General features: G+C 41.0%; 2 protein-coding genes across 2 annotated transcripts in view; one reads left to right on the top strand and one right to left on the bottom strand.

Moving 5' to 3' along the window:
• LOC140895616 (OX-2 membrane glycoprotein) overlaps positions 1-26,213 on the top strand; it is a 136,000-nt gene that overhangs the window by 105,394 nt on the left and 4,393 nt on the right. The gene's annotated exons all lie outside the window — the stretch shown is intronic.
• Positions 141-22,080, bottom strand: BTLA (B and T lymphocyte associated). Its single transcript, XM_073305740.1, has 6 exons — positions 21,869-22,080; positions 9,316-9,636; positions 7,993-8,028; positions 5,659-5,814; positions 4,508-4,554; positions 141-2,344 (listed from the first exon to the last, which is right to left on the bottom strand). Exons 1-6 carry the CDS (start codon positions 21,954-21,956, stop codon positions 2,003-2,005), a joined length of 990 nt encoding a protein of 329 aa, XP_073161841.1. The 5' UTR covers positions 21,957-22,080; the 3' UTR covers positions 141-2,002.

The following is a 26,213-nucleotide window of genomic DNA, read 5'->3' as shown; positions in this document are numbered from 1 at the left end:
CCTCGGCCTGCGCCGCTTCCCGCAGTCCCCATTGGCCTGGAGCGGCGAACCGCAGCCAGTGGGAGCCGCGATTGGCCAAACCTCCGGACGCGGCAGGTAAACAAACCGGGGCCCGGCCCGCCAGGGGCTTTCCCTGAACAAGCGGGGTCCCAAGTTTGGGAAACACTGTTTTAAGGGAACGATTTGTGAACAACCTGTACGCTGAAATTTGACCACATGAACTGTTAATCAAATAGTTATGGAAAAGTGAATAAATAAAAAATCAGCCTGTTCACAAATGAAATATTTATAGGAAATAAATAAACTGACACTTAGGGTATGTCTGCAAGATGGGAGGGTCCCAGAGCTCAGGCTCCAGCCTGAGCCTGGAAGTCTACACAACAATGAAACAGCCCCATAGCCTGAGCTGACTGGCACGAGCAAGCCACAGGTTTTTCTTTGCTGTGTAGATATACACTTACTCCTTTTTCCTGTTTGTTTATCACCTCAGCAGCACAATACCTCTTGGTCTTGCATAATATCTTTCATGCAATCATGTCCCAGGCTCTCCACATAAACAAACAGTACAGTTAAACATGAAATCAGAGGTGGGGGGAAATCAGTTGATATAAACAAGGGAGACAATATGTTTCAGATAGGATTTTGAAAGAGGACGGAGAGGGCAGGATCTATGAAGGGTGAAGGCTCTTTTTGCCAACCATTTTGAGATGATGTGATGGGATGCGGAGAAGGCCATGAAAAGAGCCTGGTTGGGAGGAACAAAGTGTCAGAAGTAGGTTGGAGTAAATCCATAGAAAGTGTTTAAAAATTAGGGCAATTTCTAGCCGGATCCTGAACTAAATGGGAAGCTAGTAGAGCTGTGTGAGAATCAGGTAATACGGTGGCTGTTCATTTTACATGTAAGAAGATGAACAGCAGCATTCAGCAAACTGCTGGTGTTTGGCTTCCACAGAAAAATGAATTCCACAGAAATGAATTTTCCACAGAAAAATGAATTCCATGTTCACCTATAGCACTGGGTCTCAAACTTTTGTACTGGTGACCCCTTTCACATAGCTAGCCTCTGAGTGCAACCGCCCCCCCCCAAAAAAAAATTAAAAACACTTTTTTAGATATTTAACACCATGATAAATGCTGGATAAAAAGCGGGGTTTTGGGTGGAGGCTGACAGCTCATGACCCCCTATATAATAACTTTGCGACTCCCTGAGGGGTCCTAAACCCCAGTTTGAGAAACCCTGACCTATAGTCTGTGCTTCCATCTGAACAGGCTGAGTCATCCATGCATCTGTATTGAGTCTTATCAATGCCTCTTTAACCTCACATAGTTATTTTTTTGTCTGTCATTGCAAACATGATCTCTTTCTTTTATATTTTTTTTCATACTGTCTAAATAACCCCACCTACACTGATGGGGATAGGCTGCTGGTTGAGAACAAAAACAAAAAAAACCCATTAGCTTGCTTTTTAGTTAGTAGCAGGTGAATATGTTCCTCATAGTCACAGAACACCTTCCAGTGGTGCATAAGTCTTATGCTTAAATATGTTCTTCAAGCAAAATTCTTATCGTCAAAAATTTTCTTCAACAAAAATAATTCATAATTTCCCCCAGTGGACCTAATAGAGCTCATTGTCCTTTAAATTTGTTTTCTTTTCCAGTGCTCCTAACCTTTATTATTCAGTTTTTATTGATCCTGTCCAAACTCTGACTTTGTTCTGGGCAGTGCCTTGATCAGAGCAGGGGGCGTTCCTGGAATATGAAAGCTTCAAATGAATCCATGTGGAAAATAACAAACATGCGGTTGCTAATATCCAACCACGAACATGGGCTTCACTTAAGTGTGAATTCCAGAACATATCATAAGAATCAGTATGCTTTTATTGATGAGAATTCCTCTTTGTTTAGAAGAAGGTGTACTTATGTTCCTGCTGTAACGCTTGAGTCACTGCAGGACATGAACCGTTACGGTGCTGGCCGAGTTAAAGACATGTCATTGCCAGGGCTATTTCTTCACACAAACGGTGGCATATTCTGTAAGTTCCATTTCCACATTCTGCTCCTTTCTCGGGAGCTTTTCTATAATACTAGAATGGTTTAATGAAGCATAAACAAGGACATCTTCGCTCTCAGATGTGGGCTGGTAGGAATCAACAGCAGCACTGTCACAGGCATTGCCAGCTGCTGCCCTGCTACCATTCCAGTGAGGGACATGATTATCATAAATTGTGCTGTCATCCAATGGCTGCTGCAGGCTAGCCATGGAGCAATAGTAAAGTGTCGATCCTTCACCGGGGGCATGCGTGGTCCTATCGGTGTGGTATGGAGCACATGTAGCTCTGCTGACCTGCAAGAGAACAGAACGGTGTTCAGCTCTGTGTGGAACTGTATATTAGATATGTGTCGGCTGGACAAAGCACACATGTGAGATGTAACAGAGATGCGGCATAAGGTTTCATTCAGGTGGGCTCTACCACTTCAAAATTGCATTAAAAATGATGGATAAACGTTGGAGCAAAGGTGGACAACCAGGTTCCCTGGAATATACTTTTGGGTAATACACCAATTTATGGGATAAAGTTAGAAATCATTGCATCTTTAAGCCTTTCTCTACCTTTACTTCCCTTCCCAAACTCTCTGTCTCCTTTCTTTTCCCCCTTACCCTCTCTCCATGTGATCTCATCAGTTTCAGGGTAAAATTGAACATCGCGTTGCAGGAGCTCTCCTAACTCACTCATTTTGTGCCTCTCACTTCCATGGCTCTGCCTGCCCATCACCCATCCAGTCTCACATTGCAAGACTCTCTCTATTTGTCCCCATCCTTCCATCTCTGAATCTGTCTTTCCTTCTTTCATCCCTTGTCCAGCATCTCTGTCTGCTTACAAGTTCACTCATATATTTTTTCCTAAAGAAACCCTCCTTAGGACCCCACTTGCCTATCCACCTAAATTCCATCTCCCTCCTTGAGTGGGACATCTGTTCCTGCTATCTCAATCTTCTTTCCTGTAACACCCTGTTGAATCCTGTGCAGTCTGGTTTGTGACCTTTCAACTCCTCTGGAACAGTCTGTGCCAGTGTCACATGACCTCATGCTGGCCACATTTAAGTACCATTTTTCTTCACTCATCTTTCCCACTGGTTTTTTGACACTTCTCCTCCATGGGCTTCAATTTTCTCCTTCTTCTCCACCATCTTTCCGTTTTTCCACGAGTAACTTCTCCCTTTCTCCCCTCTCCTTTTGTCTCAGGGTTTTGTCCTTTGTCCCCTCCACTTATCCCTCTGTACTCTCACTAGGCAAGGTCATCCAGTCTCACAGTTTCAGCTACCATCACTAGGTGGGTGATTCACAAATCTCTTGCCTTCTTCCCCTCATTGCAATCTCACATTTACGCCGTCTCTGGGCTGTTCCACTGACAAATCAAGCTCACAGTGACAAAATTGAAACGCCCCTTCTTTACTTTTTATCCCTCTCCCTTCTTTTCTCCATCACCTTTGACAGCTGTGCCATCTTCTATATCAGCCTGTTAAGTTATTGAATGTGACTCCTGTCTTTCCTTTTTTTTCTTCCATGTCTCTCCTTTCTCCAAATCTATCATTTCCTCTTATACATTTCTGAAACCCACTCTTCCCTCTCACTCCTTCCCACTTTGTCTTCCCTCACCTTGCTTACTGCAATCTACTCCACATTGGCTGCCTACTGTCATTTCTAGTCCCCCAGCAGTCCGCAGAAAATGCTGCTGCTGCTAACGCTATCTTCCTTCGCTTGCTACTCTGATCGGATCACTGGCCTCTGGCTTCTTGGTGCATTGAGGCCATTGCCTGTCATACTAATGAATATGGTTTCCTGGTACCCACCTGTCTGTACCCATTTATTGCCTCTTGTCTTATACTTAGACTATAAGATCTTTTGGGAAGGGTCGTCTTTTTTTTTTTGTCCTTTGTACAATGCCGAGCACAATGGAGTCCAGGTCCACGACTGGGGTTCCTAACTGCTACGGTAATACAGATAGCCACATTTTTAAAAAAAATTTCTTTCACTTTCCATGTCAAGTTCAAACTTCTTGTCCTCACCTTCACTGCATTACCCAGCTCCAACCTTACCAGGATCTCTGCTTCTATGCGTTTCCACTTCCCTTTCCAGGCTCCTGTCCTAAAAACCCCATCTGTATCCTCTTTGCATCTGCTTCCGTACTTCCCATATACTTGAAATGTCATCCCTCTGTCCCTTCAAAACCCTATTCAAAGCAGTTTTCTTCCGCAAGTCCTTATACAGCTGCGACCCAACAACTATAGAACGTGGACTAATAAAACAAAACTACTTCACTTGAACTTTGCAACTTCAGCCTATGTGGTGTTACATGACTGAGGGGTATTCTCTGTCTTTTATTTAGACTGTTAGTTCCTTGAGCTAGGGACTGTCTTCCTATATGTTTGTAAAATACTAAGCACTTTGTCAGCACTCAATAATACAGGATATGACAAGGCCTGGTAGCACAGAGCTCAAACACACCATGTTCATTTCCTTCTGTGAGGTTACTGGGGTTGTCTTGGGTTTCACTGGAGAGAAAAAGAAAAGAAGATGGTGTATCAATAAAACAACTGTGAGAATTGTCTTTCTGCTAGTAGAAAAGGGTTATGGACATCAGTAAAATACCCCTTTTCTTACTGGATATACCTCACAACATGAAAATCCAGTTAGAGTATGCCCAGGTTGGATTCAGGAAGATCTATTTTGACAAAGGGTAATAAACATATTCTACAGCTTATTGGGAAATATGACTGTCCCTCCGTAGCCCCAGAAATGTGGAAAAAATATCTTCCTAGTATATTGAGGGGCGGGGGGGGGGAGAGATTCTCCTAGATTACCTTGAGGGGAGGCGGTTCTAGTCATAAACAAGAACATACTAGCCATAGGCATCAGGCATGGAAAACACTCGATAAACTTGAGCCACCTAGTAGGCAATTACGGCACCTTTCATTGGTAAGTCTCAAAGCATTTTTCGAATATTAACCAACTAACCCTCAGAAAGCCACTGAGAAATAGGTAAGGGAAATGACCCATCATTTCCCACCACTGAAATGACAATGTAGTGGAACTGTGGGTTCCATTTCTGAGGTGGAAGATAGCATCTTTGTAACAGCCCAAGACCCTACATTTTAGAAGGGAAGAATAATATTGTATCTAATTGAAAATACAAAGGGAAATTAGGGAAGCAGAATGTAATTAGTTGGAGTGTGATCAGGACTGCAAGGTTAACTCTCCCATTCTTATGAACTGTAGCAAGGGATAAAGTGGTCAAGACTCTTGTTTAATGTCTTTTCTGTAAAATGGGGATAGGGAAAGACAAAGAGCAAATCACAGCGTTTCAAACTATTAAAGAAGTGGAGTTTGAGGTTTGGGTGGGTTCTTATTTTATCCATAACTATTGCACTATTGCTAGATGAGAATAGCATGGGTGACAAATAAAACAGCCAAAAAATCATCATCATAACCAGCTAGGCCTTGGCCATGTTCTAGCTCAACTGTCAGTTGGGGATGATTGTTCTCAGACATTTTAACAGTACTTAAAGAAGACATTTTAAATAGTGGAAACCAAAGAAGAAAAAATGACTCTGCCCGCAGGAGCACAAGGAAGAACAGGAGGTGGTATGAGAGCTCACCTGAGTGCCACCGCAGACAACACAACAGGCATAAGCAGATAAGGATGAGGAGACACAATGCCCCCAGAGATGATAGGGCATAAATAATCCACTTCTTATTGTTGCTGCTAGGTCCTTGAGGAGCTTCTGTGACATTAGTGGCACCTGCAAATTCCTCTAAGATTTATTAGTACATGATATAGGATGTTGGCTGGATTATTCTGAGCCATCCGATTAGTTCATAAATTCAATGTACCAATTTTTTAATCTGCTAACCGCACATTTTTTAGAATAACTTGAATTAAGCTAGTTAACGAAGCATTTTGAAGTATTCATTAGGAATATATTTAGTGAGGGGTGAAAGGCTGTCTGAAATTCTAAGGGGATTGGGATTGGGGCTGCTCAAAACTTCCTTTTTCTGCTCCAGATTCTCTCCTCCTCTTCTCTTTTTCATTTCCTGTACTTTTTGCAGCATAGAAAAAACTAACTTGGGAGGTTCCATTTTATTTTTTTCTCAACTAAACTCAAAGCCCAAGACTTTCTGAAATGGATTCCTAAAGACAGGCTCCTGAGTCCAGACTTTGGCACCAGCCTAATTTTCAGAAGTGCTGAGCACCCAGCAACTCCCACTGAAGTCTATGAGAGCTGCTGGGTGCTCAGAACTTCTGGAAATCAGGCCACATATCTAGGTGCACAACTATGGACTCAGGAGCTTTGGGTTCCCTTTAAGGGACGGCAGGAGGAAAAGCTTAGAAAGTAGAAGGTCTGGCAGAGGAGTCAGATTGGTGGGGAACTATGAGATTTTGTACCTTTGCTGCCTGTAGTATTTCAAGAGAACAGTATGTTAAATGAGGGTGACAAAGATAGTAAGGATTATTTCCCCCGTATCTATTTTAAAACCCATGTAATGTATAGGGTGCACACATCCTCTTTTGTTGACAAGGTCACAGCTGTGCATCATTGGTTATAGAGTATATGGCCCTTCATAGTGTGTGGGTGTGACACCCCTGAACAAATTATGGCTTTGGGTAATTATTGTCCACTACCACTCTTTAAGATGTTGTTTATGTTCTGTTGATCCTTGACCCCAAACTGATCTTGGAAGGTTTATGCTTGTGTTTAAACTATAATCTATATGTTAAAAGCTAACATGCTTATAAATGCGGATATTAAAGCTGTAATGTAAGTAGGGAAGAACAACATGTAAAAATAGTTGAAATAGGCTTTGCAACAAGTTTAACACCTAACAGAGACTAGTAGATAGCATAAGGCTTAAATATTTAGCATAAGTACTTAACCTACAATTATAATTTTTAGCAATATGTATCCTGTGGTAAACAAGTAAACTGCAAAGGAATAGACTAAACTTAAAATAATAGCATTTTAGGGGCTTTTTGGTATACGTAACCATGCAGCAAAACTAAGTTTACCCATCAAAACTATTGTGAAATACATTGTCGCAAATTGGCCATGCAAGTAGCCCGAACTCTGACATTGGCCCCTTAGAATGCTATACAACAGTGGTTCTCAAACTTTTTTACTGGTGACCCCTTTCACATAGCAAGCCTTTGACACCTGTTTTACAAGGACAGGGCGCTGAGACTCAATCAAATAAGGTCCCATACATGTGTGGGTGTAATGGAAAGATGTATAAAAAAGGTACACTCAGTCCTTAGTTGGAACATCAGGCTGGAAAGCTTGTCATCACTCCTGCTTACAGTGCTTCTCCATGTACTATTCATTCCATCTTCACTCATGATGATCTCCATAAGGTTGTAAATATGCACATTGTAGGGAACTGTTTTTCTATCCTCATCTGACTTTTTTATGACTGTAATTATCCTTGCTTGCTTGCATTTGGGTATTAAATAAAGTCTTCATATCTCTATATATGTGATTCACCAATCTCATTTCCTCTAACAAATATTTAAGTAGTCACCTGAGTAAAAGAACCTGTTATTGGTGTCTTGTGCCTTTTGCACTGTAAATTAATCAAAGACTACAATTCTGATACAGTGTGACTCCTGGAACAGCATGAGTAGCATGTATTACGCAGTATGAGAGAAATGTGTGTAAACTGAACAATCTGTTACACTATGATGGAGTGTCTAATTCGCTTTGTCTCGCTTACACTGATATATTCATGCATTAGGGTGGGCAGCAGCAGGGGATTCTGGCATAGGTGATGGCTGTTTAGTCCCAAGTGAAGCATTCAAGCTATAGTGTGAGCAACAGTGATTTAGTGATGAGGTTAAACAGTATTTCAGTATGTGCAAAAATATATGACCCTCACCACACACAGTCATATAAATATGAGATAGTTCCCCTATTTTACAAGAGAAGATCATAACTTACTTGATAGTGGATTTGTAGGGGCATTTGTAGTCACTTCTGAAAAAGAAAAGCAGGAGAAGAATTGAAACTGAGCTGAGAACTTGGTAAACTTTATGTCCCGGTTATGTTTTCCATATTCAAAGAGCAATCTTATAGTGAAGTCTCCATAACTTCTACTTTCGATTAAGGGGAACAACAAAACAAGAAAGAAGGCAATTGGTGGGAGGGCACAGAACTTGTTTCCTAAGGCTGCTTGAGTAGTACACACACACTTTATTCAAAGTCTTCTTTGACATTTAAAAAAACCAGCCAAGTGAATCATCTGCAAATAGATATTATGTCACTTTTTCAAAATACTTTTGTGAATACTTTTTTTTTTTTCTTATTTGCTCAGCGCTTTCTATTAGAGTTTAGCTCACACCAAGAGACTAGTGTGAGCTGGGCACAGGCTAAACCTCCTCACAAGGTTCAGCAATAAATGCTGTGAGGGATTTTCTCTATCCCTGCACCCTATGTACACTGCTGCAGCAATGAACAGGGGCCATTAAAGCTCCTTAACACGCTAGGAGAGAATTCTCCTGGTGCAGGCACTGTGTAAGACAGCCTTACAGCTGGACTAGGCCAGGACTGTGCCGGAGCCATACTGAGCAGTTCCGGGTTGCAGAGCTGCTTATAAGCAGCCCAGGCAGAGCTGTCATGAATTAGAGGAAACCTCTGAGTTGTTTCTGGGAACCGCACCAAGCCCGGATCCCAAGGGCAGCATATCCCTCTTGCTGCTGGGACTGTACTGTAGTCTATGCCTCCAAGAGGCATAGCACAAACTCATACGCTCCCTTTGTATTCTCTGTAAGACAAATGTCTTCAGCATGATTCTCTCCTAAGCCATTTCATTCCTTGTACTGTGTTGACCTTGTCCAGTAACATGCACCTTTTTGCATTTTGACTGATTTGTGCAGCTTGTGACCAGACTGTACCTTTCCTGACCTTCGTTGGCTTTGACTGACTTATATTTGTTATGACTAGATTGACCTTTCATGGATCATCCTAAATCCCAAGAGTTTTAGAATCCCCCATGACTGTGTTTTTCTTTTCCTGATCCTCTTGGGTCTTTCGTGATTTCTTCCTAATGACCATTAAGAGAGCCGTAAAGAGGGAAGGCAGACATTAACAGGAGCAGAATGGGAGAGGTCAGCATGTTTAGAAGGCCACTTGGATTACTACTGTGCCACTGAATAGTGTGTTTGTTTGTAGAAACAGACTTCCAAGTAGAATGAGTTTTTAACCTTTAGAATCAGTTCTGATAAAGAGAAATTCCCTCAAAACTAGTTATCCTCTAATGCTTACCTTGAACAAGAACTTCTACTGCATGGCTCTCACTCCTTAAACTTCCCACAGTAGCTTGACAACGATATAATCCACTGTCGTTCTTATGAACAGGTACAAAGTTCAGAACAAACACATTCCCGTCTTTCCAGGCTGTATGTCTCGTTGGCCCATCTTTCAAAAGTGAGCAGTGCGTCTCCTGTATCTTGCACCAGTTCATGGCCGGCTTTTCTGTGCAGTACTTCACTGGACACTCTATACTGAGGGAGTCCCCAGGTTTTCTCGGGTATCTGTAACCTCTTGTAACCAGAAGTTCAACAGTACAGTTCACAGTCACGTCTCCTGGAAGTGAAGAAAAACCTGAAAGATTATCATTGTTTCATAGTGTCTCTTCCCCCTATAGCTTTATTACTATGAATTAGTATTACTGTTACTCTTCTGACTGTCATTGCCCATTCTCTGCCTTGTCTCCTCATTATTTCTATATGGGTCACTGAAAGAAGATAAAGCACAGATTATGGGTTATTTCATCTCAAGGGATACAGAACTGGCTCTTGCAGAAGACTGGTAATGTGATGCAACTTTTGTCTATTGGTTCAAATCTAGCCCAGCTGTGACATTACAGTAGGCTAAGAATTCTCTGTCAAAATGATTTTTGATGGAAAATGCACTTTCTGCAAAATTGGGACAGAGTTAAGGTTATCTGGCTGCACTACTGGTGAGCTATGCCTCTCTGGTTGGAGAAATGTACTATTAGATGCCTTAACTCTTCATTTCCTTGCTTTTGTGGTTTTCTGTTATGTGTGTTATGTATAGAGCCCCCTTAGCTCTCACACAACTTAGAGGTTTTGTGCATTAATTGAAAAATAGAGAGGGGGGAAAGTATCTTAAATCTGGCCTCATTTCTCCCCCAACATTGTCCACCACTCCTAAATCCAAACAAGGAAGGGGACATCTGATCAATTTGACTCCAGAGTAGGGCAGGGCACAGAGGTAGATAGGTCAGTAACTGTCGCCTCCAAAGTGGTGTGGTATAGCCTTTGGAAAACTGCCAAAGTAGTTAGCAGCAGCATTGTGTGCACACGAACAATAAACTAGACTAACTCACTTCACAGCAAAGTTTAGTTCACTTTGAAAGAGGAATCCAGAGTTTGAGATAAGTGCAGAGTCAGTGCTCACAATAAATTGCATTGTGTATACTCAAGTCTGGTCAAAGCAGATAAACTCAAAAAGCTGTGGATTTAACCTCCTGCTCTCCCCCTGTGTTGACAAGCCCTTACAGATGATGTATGAATGAGTTTAAGCTATGGTAACTTGCTGAGCATACCATCTGGAAGAATGTGAATGTGGTGCCAGTTTAGATTCCCTTAAACCCACTTCCTCCCACTGTTGTGTAATTTGCCCCTCACATTTTACTTCTGAATTTGGAATCCTATTTGTCAGGAAGAAAGGACACAATTATGTGTGTTGGGTTTAGGGGGGAGGGGTTCCCCCCCGTTTTTCCTTTCAGACTTTGTTGCTACTCTGGATTTATTTGAGGTGCTGGTGGTTTGGTTAGTCATGGCAATGTGCTGCCAGTGTGTTGTATATAAAAATAAAAACAATCTTTGCCTCAAATAGCTTACTATCTAATAGTGGTGTCCAGTTATTGTAAGCTGTGTTTTCAGGTTACTTTTTTTAAGGCACACAGAGGACTTTGAGAGCAGGTGCCTTGGAATAAAATAAATTATTAACCTTCTAAACCTACAAAATATTAATCTGTTTTTAATATTCTCCTGCAATCGCACACATATATAACTGTAAGCATGCATGCAGTCCTAGTCCCATTGAACTCAATAGGGCTAAATATATGCTTTAAGTTAAGCACATGTGAAAGTGTTTGCAGGAATGGAGCCTAAATCAGAAAGTGAGATCATCATCTTTGTCTGTAGCTCAGACCCTTCCATTTCTGAGGAGAGGAAAATACAAATAGACTGTTAGTGTGCAGTGCACAACAGCTGCGCGTGGCTGAATAGTCTGAAAATAGAAACAAAGAGCTAGAATTAGAAAGCAGAAAGTTTCAACCAGAACAACAATTAAAACATCTATAATAATCTTCCAGAAATACCTGCAATGATCACACCTTACCAGCAGCCCTTTCGATGCTATCACTGAGAGTGACAGATGCCTATATCAGAATGTTAAATTTGCTGTATAGTTTTTTGTAGTAAGCCTGTCTGATACTGTATATACTTGATGGCTCTTCCCTAAATATGTTAAATGTCAGGTTTCAGAGTAACAGCCGTGTTAGTCTGTATTTGCAAAAAGAAAAGGAGTACTTGTGCCACCTTAGAGACTAACCAATTTATTTGAGCATAAGCTTTCATGAGCTAAAGCTCACTTCATCGGATGCAATGTGCTGTAGCTCACGAAAGCTTATGCTCAAATAAATTGGTTAGTCTCTAAAGTGCCACAAGTCCTCCTTTTCTTTTTATGTTAAATGTGTTATCCTTCATCCAAATAGCTGTCCATGGTCAGTAACACAAACCAACTCTGCTCCTGCCATTTTCTCTTCAAAATCTATTTTTCTAGGAGGCCTACGCAGTCTAGTCTTTCCTTCCTTTGACACAGCTTTAACACAAACCTTTAGTAACCCTCACTACTTTGGCATCAGTAGCAAAAGCAACATTGTTATATTATTTCTGTAGCTTTTTCTTTCTTCTTTCCCTTTTCACACCAGCAATAACTTCCCTGTCTTGTTGTAAATTAGCTCCTGATCCTACAGTGAGCTTTGCGGGGGTCTGCCCACGCAGACTTTTCTGGAGGAATAGGGCCTTAGATCTTGAGCTCTTCAGTGCAGGGATGTGGTATTCACCTTGTCTGCAAATCATCATGCATTTTTATGGTGGTATAGAAATAAAAACATCACCATTCACTATTAGTTGAGGAAGAATCACCCAATTAACATTTCATAAACACTCCCTAAGGGATGATGTATGTAGCTGAGGGCAGTCTCTTCTAAGCGGGAACTAAAGAACAACATAGATTAATTCCTGTAAATGTTCGTAATACCACATTCCGTTTCAACCACGTCTTTAACTAAAAAGCAGACATCACCCAAATAATCATCTAGGACGGGACAAGATACCCTGATGCAGTGGAAGGACCACCCTAGATTGTGGCAAGGAGGTGTGGATGAGCCTAGCTGGGCTCAGACCCTTAAAGAGGTTGCTGAGCTATCCTCCTGCAGGGCCGGATTAATGCAGGAGCTTTAGGGGCTGCAGCCCAGAGCCTCAGGCTAAGTGGGGCCGGATGTGACCCGCTGCTTCTTTTCATCCGACCCGCAGCAAGTCTCCGCACCACGGGCCAGATACCAGTCCCCGAGCCTCAGTGCCATCCCCTGGGGCTGGAGCTGCGAGTGTTGGCTCGCCAATGTGCCCCTGCGGCCCCTTGGCGAAGGGCATTCAGGGTAATCTCTGCGTGCTGCCCCCAGTGCCGGCTCCGCAGCTCTGGAGCTGTGGGGGCAGTGTCTGTGGGCACGGGCAGCATGCATCGCACAGAGCGGCGGCCCCTCTGCCTAGGAGCCAGACATGCCAGTCACCTTGGGGAGCAGAGCAGCATAGAGCCAGGGCAGGCAGGGATCCAGGGACCCTGCTGTGCTGCCAACCAGGAGCCACCCGTGCACCTCCTCATTCACCCCTACCCCAGCCTGGAGCCCCCTCCTGCACCCAAACTCCCACCCAGAGCCTGCACCCCGAACCTCCTGCTGCACCCCCCAGCCCAGAGCCCACCCCCCCCAGCTGGAGCTGCACCCCAATCCCCTGCCCCAGCTCTGAGCCCACTCCCAACCCCCATGGCCCCCACAAAATCTAATAGCCCCAGGCCCACAAGAGAGTTAATCCAGTCTTGTCTTCCTGAACAGGGTTTGACAAGCAAAAGCCAGGAAAGGGAGCTCTTGACACAGAAGCAGTCTGATGGAGGCAAGTTGGTACTGAAACATGGAAAACTTGCACTTCTGCTGCTTGTGCCATTCCTGCTGTGAGATTGAGGACTTCAGTTTTCCAGACCAAATGTAACCAGCCTACATAGATGATCACTGAGGGAAATTCCCCCCCTGTAAACGCCCTGCAATGCTATCAGTTAAGACAGAAGGAGCCATTCCATGCTTAGCACAAATGTTTCACTTGCTTTGAACTTTACACAAATTTCCATTTGCATTGAGAGTGCTCATACTTTGTCTCATCCAAAAGGTGATTTATTTTTTTTAAAGATCGAGTTTGAATAAAATGTGTTCATCTGCTTCTCAGCCAGGAGAATGTGATTCATGTTTTCCCCTCTTTTTTAAAAAAAGCGTGTGTGTTTGTGACTACAAAACATCTTTATCTTAACATTTGAACAATAGCAAGTGCTGGGGCAGCAGAAAGCCCTCACTATGGAACAATCTCTTTGCCTTGTTTGTAGAAATAGGACTCTGTAGGCACAAAGTGATGAACATGGGCAGTATCCTTTTCTTTCCTGTCTGATGTCAGTGTTCAGAGAAGTGGGATGCTCTCCTTGACTGCAATGCAAGTACTGCTATTTGCTCATTCAGCATCACTTGTAGGAAACCACAACAATCAGGCTTGCTGCAGTGATGAGAGTGCTGGGGAGGCAAAACTGACTCCTCACAGGCCAGAAGGATTGCTCTCCCATGCCCACTTCCTTCAGCCCATAAGTGTGAGCCCTAGTAATAACATGACACCCAGCTCTCATCTAGTGCTTTTCATCAACAGATCTCAAAACACTTGACTAAGGAGGTCAGTATCATTATCCCCATTTCACAGATGGGGACACTGAGGCACAGAGGAGGGAAGTAACTTGCCCAAGGTCACCCAGCTGCTGCTAATAGTGATCTGCAAAAAGAAAATGGGCTTGTACCCTTTTTTGTTTCTTTACTGCATAATGTTGTGTGTGTATACCTTAAAAAAACAAAAAAGCCACGTCTGCTTGGTTTTTAATGTTAAAGATTCAGTTCCTGTCTAGGCTGAAAGATGCTATTGAAGAGTGGAGAGCTAGTGCAATGGTAACATCATGAGAATCAGATGAGTGAAACCTGAGGTATTGCAGTGGAAGACAATTTCGGACAGACTATTTAAAATTCATCCAGTTTTGGGTTTTGGTTTATACCTATTTAACTGCAATAACTAAATACTTGGGACAAAGGAAGTCTTTGTTCAAATCCAGCATACTCTCTCCTTCAGTTAAATGGTTGGAGCCTACAATGAATATGCTTTGAGACCTCCCAATAGCCCTTCCACAAAGCCAGTGGAAAATCAGATCTGACATTCCAGGTTTTTCTAAGCGGAAAAACAAGCAGTAAAAAAAAAAAAAACATAAAAATATTTCAGGCCTGCCTTATATGTAATTAAGGGGCATAAGGCCAATTTTTGAAAAGTTCTTTGCAGGTTCTCTTTAAAAAGCAGTAGTGTGCCTCTGACTTAGGGAAGAAGTAGTCTGAGGTAAGCCTTCGGGTTTTGATTTGTTTTGGTTTAAGTGCCTAAATAAAACACAGCATCCTAGGAAGTGGGAGACTTTTTTTCTCTATTAACCAGAGTATCCATTAGCAAGGGGAAACTCTGGACTTTAGTGCAGTTATACAGAGTTTATATGAGCTCTTACAAGCTTTACTGAGAGTGAATAATGCTCACCTTCCTTTTACTGTGAGTGTATCTCTTGAACATTTCTGCCTGTTTCCTGTGCTGTGGTTTATTAACAGTTCACAATAGTGGTGTAACTAACCAACTCCAGAAATGATATTGTAGATGTGTGAGTGCATGGTAATTCAAGAGTCATTAGTTGAGGCCTTGAAAAAGCTGGCCTGTTGATGTCAGATGTAGTGGAATTCGTGTCTTGAAAAGCTAAACAGGGGTGGCCACACATGATCAGTATTTGGATGCCAGACTTCAAAGAGGACAAAGGAATCTATAAAATATGTATTGCTTGTGTATCAAACTACTCCTTGTAGTCCTCTAATAACTTATACTGCAGAAAGCAGAGATTCTTTTAGATCATTTGATTGCTCTAATGTTTTGAATGCAGAGATCCAAACTTTAGTTTCTGGTTAGAATGGATTCTTCATAAATAAGGATATTTTTTTTTCTGTTGTGTCACTGAGGTAAATATCTCCACTCACATTAATGCACATGCCATAACCTCACTGAGAGGAAAATCCTCCTTCCAATGCTTTATACTTTAAAGGCTTTTTTTAGGGCTGTCAAACGCTTAAAAAAATTAATTGTGATTAATCGTGTGATTAAAAAAATCAATCATGATTAATTGCTCTCTTAAACAATAATAGAATACCATTTATTTAAATATTTTTGGATGTTTCCTACATTTTCTAAAATATTGATTTCAATTACAACACAGAATACATAGTATACAGTGCTCAGTTTATATTATTATTTTTGATTACAAATATTTTCACAGTAAAAAACAAAAGAAATAGTATATTTCAGTTCATCTTTTACAAGTACTGTAGTGCAATCTCTTTATCATGAAAGTTGAACTTACAAATGTAGAATTATGGACAAAAAAAACTGCATTCAAAAATAAAACAATGTCAAACTTTAAAGCCTACAAGACCACTCAGTCCTACTTCAGCCAATCACTCAGACAAACAAGTTTGGTTACAATTTGCAGGAGATAATGTTGCCTGCTTCTTGTTTACAATGTCACCTAAAAGTGAGAACAGGAATATGCAGGGCACTATTGTAGCCGGCGTCACAAGATATTTACGTGCCAGAGGCACTAAAGATTCATATGTCCCTTCATGCTTCAACCACCATTCCAGAGGACATGCATCCATGCTGATGACGGGTTTTGCTCAATAACGATCAAAAGCAGAGTGGACTCACATATGTTCATTTTCATCATCTGAGTCAGATGCCACCAGCAGGTTGCTTTTCTTTATTTTTTGGTGTTCAGGTTCTGTAGTTTCCTCATCACAGTGTTGCTCTTTTAAGACTTCTGAAAGCATGCTCCACCCTTCCAATCCCTCTCAGATTTTGGAAGGCACTTCAGATTCTTAAACCTCGAGTTGAGTGCTGTAGCTATTTTTAGAAATCTCACATTGGTACCGTCTCTGCATTCTGTCAAATCTGCTGTGAAAGTGTTCTTAAAATGAACAACATGTGCTGGGTCCTCATCCGAGACTGCTATTACATGAAATATATGGCAGAATGCGGGTAAAACAGAACACGAGACGTACAATTCGCCCTCAAGGAGTTCAGTCACAAATTTAATTAACACACTATTTTTTTAAATGAGCATCATCAGCATGGAAGCATGTCCTCTGGAGTAGTGGCCAAAGCATGAAGGGTCATACGAATGTTTAGCATATCTGGCACGTAAATACCTTGCAACTCCAGCTACAAAAGTGCCATGGGAACGCCTGTTCTCACTTTCAGCTGACATTGTAAACAAGAAGCAGGCAGCAATATCTCCCATAAATGTAAACAAACTTGTTGGTCTTAGCAATTGGCTGAATGAGAAGTAGGACTGAGTGGACTTGTAGGTTCTAAAGTTTTACATTGTTTTGTTTTTGAGTGCAGTTATGTAACCAAAAAAAAATCTACATTTGTAAGTTACATTTTCACAATAAAGAGATTGCACTAGAGTACTTGTATGAGGTGAATTGAAAAATACTACTGTATTTCTTCGGTTTATCATTTTTACAGTGCAAATATTTGTAATAAAAAATAATATAAAGTTAGCACTGTACACTTTCTATTCTGTGTTGTAATAGAAATCAATATATTTGAAAATGTGGATAAACATCCAAAAATATTTAATAAATTTCAATTGGTATTCTATTGTTTAACAGTGTGATTAATCACAATTAATTTTTTTAATCTTGATACTTTTTTTTGAGTTAATCGCGTCAGTTAACTTGCGACTAATCGACAGCCCTTCTTTTTTTATTTTGTTTTGTTGTTCGTTTGGTTACATTAGAAATTCAATTTTGTTTACCCTTGTTTTTGTCCTGGAAAACATTAAGGAGAACTGGAGAACTGGGTGTTTATGATTAATCATGCAGGTGGAATCTGATTAATTGAGATATAGCAACACTTAGAGTTTCTACCCATGGGTTGAGTTAGTTGTGTTAAAAATTGACCATCCTGATCTTTCAATTAACAGCTGGTACTAGTTTACATTTGAGTCACGTAAGAATCTGTTGTCAAAAACAGTGAAGCCAAGACCCTGTGCTCTTGTAAAAATCACTCCCTTTAAGAACCACAGCTGGCCAGGAGCTTGCTTTTACCTTTTATCTAAAGAAAAGAGCAATGCTAGCAACCCCTAGTTCCATTCTGGGGTACTGACTAGGTGGGAAGAGCAATTCCTCCTGAGTCTTCCAGTACCTAAGTGGTCTCCCATCTGAGTACTAATTAGACTTGATGCTGCTTAGTTTCTAAGAACAGACTGTGTGGTCTTTGGTGGCCAGTGCTGTACATGAGGTCAGTCTAGAGCAGGGGTAGGCAACCTATGGCACACATGCCAAAGGCAGCATGTGAGCTGATTTTCAGTGGCACTCACACTGCCCGGGTCCTGGCCACTGGTCCGGAGGTCTCTGCATTTTAATTTAATTTTAAATGAAGCTTCTTAAACATTTTTAAAACCTTATTTACTTTACAATCAACAATAGTTTAGTTATAGATTATAGATTTATAGAAAGAGACCTTCTAAAAATGTTAAAATGTATTACTGGCATGCGAAACCTTAAATTAGAGTGAATAAATGAAGACTCGGCACACCGCTTCTGAAAGGTTGCCAACCCCTGGTCTAGAGGATACGTGATCCCTTCTGGCCTTAAATTCTATGACATGATTGATATTTCTAAGGCAGAACAAAAGCAAGAACATTTTTGTTTGTTTAGCAAACTTTCTGAGCTACACTTAGACATCATAAAGAAACAACAAAGGGCACAAACCAACCCCCGTTTGCAAGATCACATGTAAACATAAAGTTTGGGACAAAAGTTTGGGGCTTGGGTGATCTTACATTTTGGAAAACCAGTTTGCCAACTCTCTGAATATTTGTGTTCTTGATATGTAAAACTCTTTATATGCTCAGCCCTGGTCTACACTACAAACTTACGTCCGTATAATTATGTTGTTCATGGGTGTGGAAAATCCACACTCCTGAGTAACGCAGTTACACCAACTGAATTCCTAGTGTCGACAGCACTATGTCAACGGGAGGGCTTCTCCTGTTGATATACCTACCATCTCTTGGGGAGGTGGAGTACCTGCGCTGATAGGGGAAGCTCTCCCATCAGCACAGGTAGCATCTTCATTAACCACTACAGCAGCACAGCTGCACTGCTGTAAGTGTCGAGAGAGGTACTATGCTAAGAGGCACTCTAGAAAGACTCAGGCCATGTCTACACTACAAAATTATGTCGACCTAACTTACATCATACAGCTCTATACACTATACACTGCAATGTAAGCACAATATTTATATTCCAATTGATTTATTTTATAAGTTTATCGTCAAAATGAGAAAGTAAGCAATTTCTCAGTACTAGTGTGCTGTGACACTTTTGTATTTTTATGTCTGATTTTGTAAGCAGGTAGTTTGAAGTGAGTGTAACTTGGGGGTACACAAGACAAATCAGACTCCTGAAAGGGGCACAGTAGTTAGAAAAGTTGAGAGCCTCTGGTTTAAAGAACATAGAGTGGCAGTGACATCTGCTAATTTGTTATGCTAATCTGCTACCTTAGAGAGAGAGAGAGAGAGAGAGAGAGAAATTCGTGGGCAAATCTGCTGCTGCTCCCATCTGCAATACAGGGAAAGGAGACCAAAGAGAGGAGTATTGCAGAAGGCACTCTTCTAGTTGATTTCCTTGACGTTTGGAGTGGACGAATGGATAAAACACGAGTGCACACATTAAGGTTCCCACAGCAGAACTATCTCAGTCATGTTGCACAAATGTAGTGTTCTATATAGCTAAATATCCAATATGATATTTTTTTAAAAGTCACAAAATATTCCACAAATGAAACATGGTTGAATTAATATTGTTATTAGATGCTTATTTTTTGCCTTTCTTTGCTTAATTTTATCAGAGCTCTCTTAATGCTTCATCAACGTACTTCTTTATCTACAAAGAGAAATTTTCCTGTGAATAACAATAACAATTACTGTTTGAAATTCATCTTTCCACTGAGGTGCTTGATAGACAGTTGTTGCTGTTTTCTGGCTGGTGAAAGTTCTCTGCAAGGTCATGTCAACCATGGAAAGAAATCACTTTGGCTGCAGCTTGATAAGTTGTTGGTTTTTTTAACAGAAGTTTAGAATTTGCAGAGTAGTGTACAATGCAGCCATACTGGTATGAGAGTCAAAAACCATGAGTCCTTCATTTTTTCCATCCAATCTTCTCCTTTCCCTGATGTTAAGGCAATACTTTTGGCAGGACTCTGTTTTAGGGAGACTTCTATAGTATTCTCCATGCAGATTGCCTCAGCAGCTGCTTGAGAGCAGCAGTTCCTGTGCCCATCAGGCTGGGTGGGGAAAAAATACACTTTCATGTCACAGAGTTGGTGTGGTTTTATTAGGCTAAAAATAATAGAGGCATACTGAGCATGTTCAGAGATTTTCCACTCATTTGACATTTTGTGCCTGTGAGGTAATACTACTTTTTCCAAATTTAAGAAAGCATACACTCCTTACTGATGACTCCTTACATCAAGTGTCAAGGGTAAGCTGCCTCTGTAGAGGCAAAAAGGGTCAGTTTTTGTCCGTGTTAGGGGAGGGGAAACATTTTCAGTCCTATGTCAAAAATGGCTGAAGCAATTTGGCTTAAACTCTTCAGATAAATGCACTTTTAGGCAAAGAACAAGCATAAGAAATTCATGGCCAAAATGTAAATGTGTCAGAAAGTTATGAACGTGTGAAATCATGGGGCAATAATGGAGACTGCTTTTGCAAATTTCAGCACTGTGTAATATTTCTGATGCCTTTCTGTTATTTGTTTGCATGCATGCATGATATGCAAGGCACTTTCTAAATACATAAGAAGGGATGGCCCCTGCTCTGAGGAGTTCACAAAGGACAGACAGACAGCATTAGATGTAGAGTCAGGGAAAGGGAACAAAAACAAGATTCATTATAGCCTACGTAGCAAAGATAGATTTTTGACAAGACTTAAATGTGGAGAGGCTAGGGGCCTGGCTGATGAATTTGGAGAGGCTGACCCATGCACATGGACCATGTGGAATAAGGCAGAGAAGTGATTATCTGAGACAGTGGCCATTTGCCAGACATGGGAGTGGGCAATGGCAGAGTGACACTAAGTTCAACAAGGAAGCTTAAGAAGGGAAGAGTAGACTTCCACAGAGCCCTGAGGGAGATGGTCAATAGCTGTAGAAGCTCACAAAATCTTTGAGGTAGATAGTTGTTAGTTTAAAATGGGTAAAACAAATTACTGAGAGATTAAGTGACTTGCCCAAAATCTGGTCACACACTGAGTCAGCGGTAGAGACGATCACATCGCTAACCGGGCAGGGCACGTCCTTTACCCCACACCTCTGACTTTCCCATGATCTGTGGCTAAACTGCTAATGACATGCACCTTAACTTAATTCATTGTCTCATGCTATTAATAGCAGTGTTTTGTCAATATTACGACTATGTACCTTGCCGTAAATTATAGCCGTGGTGGAAATACAACTTTAAGGTTAACATAGCATAACTATTCAAAATCAGTTTAATGCTTACAGCATATTATGTGCACTGTTTCACACTATTTTGGACAAATGGAATGGACTGGACTAATTCAGACTGAATTAAAAGTAGCAAACACATGAGAGGCAATAAGCAGTTGTAATAGATGTGCTCGTCTTTGTCATCGTTGACTAAATTTTTTTTTAACCATGAACACAAAGGATAAATTTAAAGGGCTGTTCTTCTTTGTGAGATAACCCAGAACCTCTCTTTCCATAACCACCATGGGCTAAAGTCTCTGTTGTAATGCCACTGAGTTCAGAAAAATTATCATAGATGAATTAGTCACAATGTCTTTGTAAATACAGAGATCAGCTCTCCCTTATACTGGTATAAATCAGGAGAACCACTGTTAAAGTCAACAGTTTCACTGCAGAAAGTGAGAGGAAAATTAGAGCCCTGGATTTTTTAGGACATGTGACTGAGGCCACATTGGTAACTTCTAGGTATGGACATGCAAGCACTCTGCCAGCACTGTGGGGTCAAACCACACCTGGTAGAACTTTAGGACTTTAACAAGGTGCTTGGGTTCTACCCTTGCACAGCTGGCAGAGGCTTTGGTTAGGAACTGGAGAGATCCCCGTTCCAATTAGCTGAATTTCAGTCAAGACAGTAACTTAGAGGCCTGGTTTTAATATCCATAATCCATGTGCTCATTATTTTACCTTATTAGATTCACGTCCTGTATCTTATTCCATCATAATCCAGCATACCATAGTTTCACAGTCTGAATTTCTCCTCACCCAGACTGCACTGAAAATCACTTGAGTACACGGCTTTCTATGAAGGCTAGTAACTTAAGTCACATTAGATTGATAAAGCATCTTACCATAAACCTGACAGTGATCCAGAGACAGCACCACAAGAAGGATGTGCAGTACAGTTCTGTTTGCCCGCATGCCTGGAGGAGCCTTCATTTCATCAGCATGGTGGAGATGGGAGAAATTCCTCTGAGGTTAAAGAAGTGCAGTTTGTGTAGATACTTACACCCCTCTGTGATTGCCCATAGTGTCTCTGAACTGATTCTCTTGACTGAAAAGTTTAGACAGGGAAGGAGATTTGGGGGTGGGGAAAAGGGCGGGGAAGTTTTCTGTAGCATACTATGCAAAAATCTGACAAGTTACATGGTGTACTTTTATGTGGTTGTATCATTATCCATCACTTGCTTACTTTCAAAATCTCTGAACTGCAAAACTTCTCTTTTTCCCCTGTGTGCTTTTTCAGTGCAGTAAGTGGAACTACAGAATTAAAACTATAAGAAAATCCTCGGTTAGTGCAACACTAAGGCTGAGATTTTAATCTTACAAACAACAGTAAATTCAAAGTTAACACCTGCACAGTAGGGTTTCTTCCCCCACACTTTTTCCAACCCTTTTGGATCGCTTCTTTATTCCATTTTATTTTCATAGTACATTTTAAAAAAACCCTACATTAAAGGAACATTACAGTGGTTCTTTGAGTAGTGTCCCTGTGGGTGCTCCACTGTAGGTATGCTTGCATGAGGAGAACCAGAACATGGATGTGGACCTATCACTTTTAAAAGTGGGAAGAGGCGGGGCAGGGCCTTGGGGAGAAAGAGCGGTCAGTGACGGGGACAGGGCCACAGTTCAGGTTCTGGTGCCCCCCCCACACACACACACTTTTAGGGAGCTTCTGCCACTTCTGGCTTGCGTCCCTGTACAACTGAACTGATAACTTTGGTACCAGTAGCCTTTAGGCCCACACATGCGCTGTCCCTCCTTGGGCCATGCCATGAGGCTAGCCAGCGTGTAGGGGCAAGGCCCCCTGCCCCTTACTTCCTTCTCTACCACAGAGTCACTGGCAAGAATTCTGAAGTAGAAGGGAGGAGGGCGGGTTGTGGAGCACTCGTAGGGACACACATCTTGAAGAACCATTGTTACAGCACAAGGTGAGTAACTTCTTCTTTCAAAGTCAAGCACTCAGTTTAGGAAATGCCAGAATTAAGGTTGCCTGTGCAACTTCAGTTTGGCTCCCTTGTACATATGCATAAGGATACGGTGTGTAATTACATGAGCACATGCTACCTTTTTCCCCCCAGAACCCCCTTCCCTCAGCTCCTGTATATGCCCACAGTCCCTTCCCCCATCCAATGCTGTTCGTATCCACCAGCCACTTCTCACAAGCTTCCATTCCCTCTACATCTGCTTCCCCTGAAAACTCTGGTTCCTGTTCTGCCTCCCTCTTCTCTCCTCACTACCCTCTGGGTCTTGCAACCTACTCTCCCCTTGTGCTTTCCAGTCAGGCAGGTGCCTCCTTCACCTCCTCGTTGCCTGGATGCCAGCAGAGGGTCCATTGAAAGTACAGAAGTGACAGTCCCCCTGCTCTCACTTCCAACACCCAGAGGCCCCCCAGCACGTAGAAACATCAGTTATATATATCAGCCCCTGAGATGGAATATACTCACTTGTTCTGTGAAGATGAAACAGGCATTGTGCAGTCACATGTCAGAGCTGTGAAGGGATGGAGCATGAACGTAAGAATCATGAACATTAACACCCAAGGTCCATCTAGTCCAATATCCTGTCTTTGACAGTGGCTAAAACCAGAAGTTTCAGAGAAAGGTGTAAGACTCCTGAAGTAGCAGATGTGGGATAATCTGCCTGCCCCACATATGCTCATCCTGGTCTCTGATAATTAGAGATTAGTTTAAACCCTTAGCCAGGGGGTTTAAAATCCCTTCCAAACATTCATTGACATTTAATTATAACAACTCCACAAATTCTTAATATCCATATAAATATTCAATCTCTTTTTGAATCTAACTAAATTCTTGGCCACAATGACTTCCTGTAGCAAGGAGTTCCACCATTTACATTTACCATCACGCATGTGAGAAAGTATTTCGTTTTTATCTGTTTTGAATTTCCCACCGTTAACTTCCACTGAAATTCCCACAGATCTTGTGTTATGACACCAGGAAAACAGATATTCCCTGTCTAATGTCTCTAGACCATTCATTATTTTATATATTTTTAGTATGTCCCCTCTTATTCATTTCCCTTCTAAGGTAAACACTCAATATTTTCAGTCTCTCTTGAGAAGAGGTTTTTTCCAGGCCCTTGATCATTTGTGTCACTTTTCTCTGAACTCCCTCCAGTTCTGCAATATTTTTTTGGAGATAGGGTGATCAGTGTTGCACACAGTTTCCAGATGAGGCAGCACCACTGATTTATATAAAGGCATTCTAATATTTCTGATAATATCTTTTATTCCATTTCTTATCCATTGTAACTTCTTGTTTGCTTTTGTGACCAGCGCTGTGCACTGAGTAGAGGTTTTCATTGAGCTATCTATGGTGATGCTCTAGTCCCTTTCTTGGGTTGACACAGGTACTTTAGAACTTCATAAGGCATATGGGTGGTTTATTTTTTTCCTTTCAATGTCCTTTACTTTGCATTTATCAACCGTAAGTTTCCTCATGCTCGGTACAAATGGAGTCTTCAGAGAATTTAGCTGCCAAATTCTGACAAGATTTGGAGTGTGTGTGAACAGCAATTTCTCAGTGGTTTATAAATTGACCCAGATTGGGTGAATTTTCGCAGAGATGGCCAAAAGCATATTCCTGGCACCAGACTCTGCCCACAGATGCACCAAATTCAAGACATTGTTTCCAAGCATGGAGATGCAGGAGCTCCTCAAGTAAAAAATTGTAAGAATTTTTTTTAACATGGGTAAAACTTATTTTTTTCTAACCTCAGTCTCAAAACCAACAGAACCATTTTAGCTGAAATTTCTCAAAAAGAAAGAAAGAAAGAAAGAAAGAAAGAAAGAAAGAAAGAAAGAAAGAAAGAAAGAAAGAAAGAAAGAAAGAAAGAAAGAAAGAAAGAAAAAGAAATCAACCTAAGACAGATACCTGGCATGAAAATTTCAGCCCAAACAGTTAAAGTTTTAGCATGGTTACAAGCAACTGAACAAACATGGTCTTATAAGGGGAATTGTAAGGCAACTATATCTATAAGCAGTACTGCCCGCTCTGCATATAATACATTTATCAGAAGGAAAAAACTGCTTTTTGTAGATGATCCACTAATGAAGATCTAAATCCAGACAAGTTTTCAAGGCAATCTTTCAGTGGGGAAAAAAATAGCATAAAATATTTAGGAATAATACTAATCCAATATTTTAAAAACAGTTTGCAAAATGTTCATGAAAAAAGTGCTTAGCTCAGTATTTTACGATTTTATCGATCAATGTAATTTGTTGTTCACGTGCATTTGAGGAATGTTCTGAAATATGGAATCTCAGTCCATCCTAATCAGGACCCATTTATTAAAGAAAACAACCACAGACTATGGACACATACAGAAGGCTTCCACTTAGCTTAAATACTAGTTTTGTCTCTTGTCTACCAGTGACAGGACCCAATCTAGAATTATGTGTGGCTCGCAAAGACATCTAGTGACTAAATAATATACTGCAAGTGCACATTATTACATGGGACAGAAAGATGTTAAGGAAAATGCTCATGATCATGAAAATTCTAGGCATTTTAGTGTTAATGATTATTTATACTAGAAGTGTAATATTTGCTGTTGCTGTTTTATCACTGTTTTTTCTACTAAAGTTTCATTTATCTAATTAGGGAGGAGAAATAATATAACTGAATGGTGTAGTGAATAACCACATCATTCAAATAGTGACTTGTCTAAAGTGAACAGTTGGTAAGCAACTCATAGCCTGAAAATTATTTGTCCAAACAATTCAGCAAGTAAAAGAGTAAGGTCTTTTGGAGCAGCTTTTGGACCGCATGAGTTCTTGACATTTTTATGATACAATTTAGATAGGATTTGACACCTTCTTTACCATTGGGCTATGTTTGGACCCTTTGAGTGCTATTGGGTGCTTGCTTTACCCCATTTGAAAACAAAAAATCATTTTGGACCATTTCCTGATATTTTTATAAAACAAATAAACCCTCTTGGGCATTTCTGGGCACTTCTTGGACCTTTTCAAACTCTTAAGCACTGTACTCCTACTCTGGGTACCTTTTTGGCTTGCTTTAGCTCACTTTTTTATGCTATTTCAATGGTTTGGGGAACTTCTTTGGATGAATTTTTGTCATGTTTAACCTTTAAGTAAGTTGAGGCATGTTCTGCTATTAGGGACATTTTGAAGGGAGGTTGGAGCTGGATTTGGGTTTGGTGTTTGGGGAC

This window comes from Lepidochelys kempii, chromosome 1, assembly GCF_965140285.1.
Source record: "Lepidochelys kempii isolate rLepKem1 chromosome 1, rLepKem1.hap1, whole genome shotgun sequence".
NCBI classification, from domain to species: Eukaryota; Metazoa; Chordata; order Testudines; family Cheloniidae; genus Lepidochelys; species Lepidochelys kempii.
The sequence above is the reverse complement of the archived record's forward strand: the minus strand, read 5'-3'. Positions and strand labels throughout refer to the sequence as shown.

What these genes read in the sequence shown, in the direction of transcription:
- BTLA (XM_073305740.1), bottom strand. Translation starts at nt 21,956, where the DNA reads ATGAAGGCTCCTCCAGGCATGCGGGCAAACAGAACTGTACTGCACATC. An exon ending in GGATCACTGTCAGGTTTATG is followed by an intron (nt 9,637 to 21,868) that starts GTAAGATGCTTT and finishes CTTCACTTCCAG; the next exon opens with GAGACGTGACTGTGAACTGT. An exon ending in AGTAGAAGTTCTTGTTCAAG is followed by an intron (nt 8,029 to 9,315) that starts GTAAGCATTAGA and finishes TTTCTTTTTCAG; the next exon opens with AAGTGACTACAAATGCCCCT.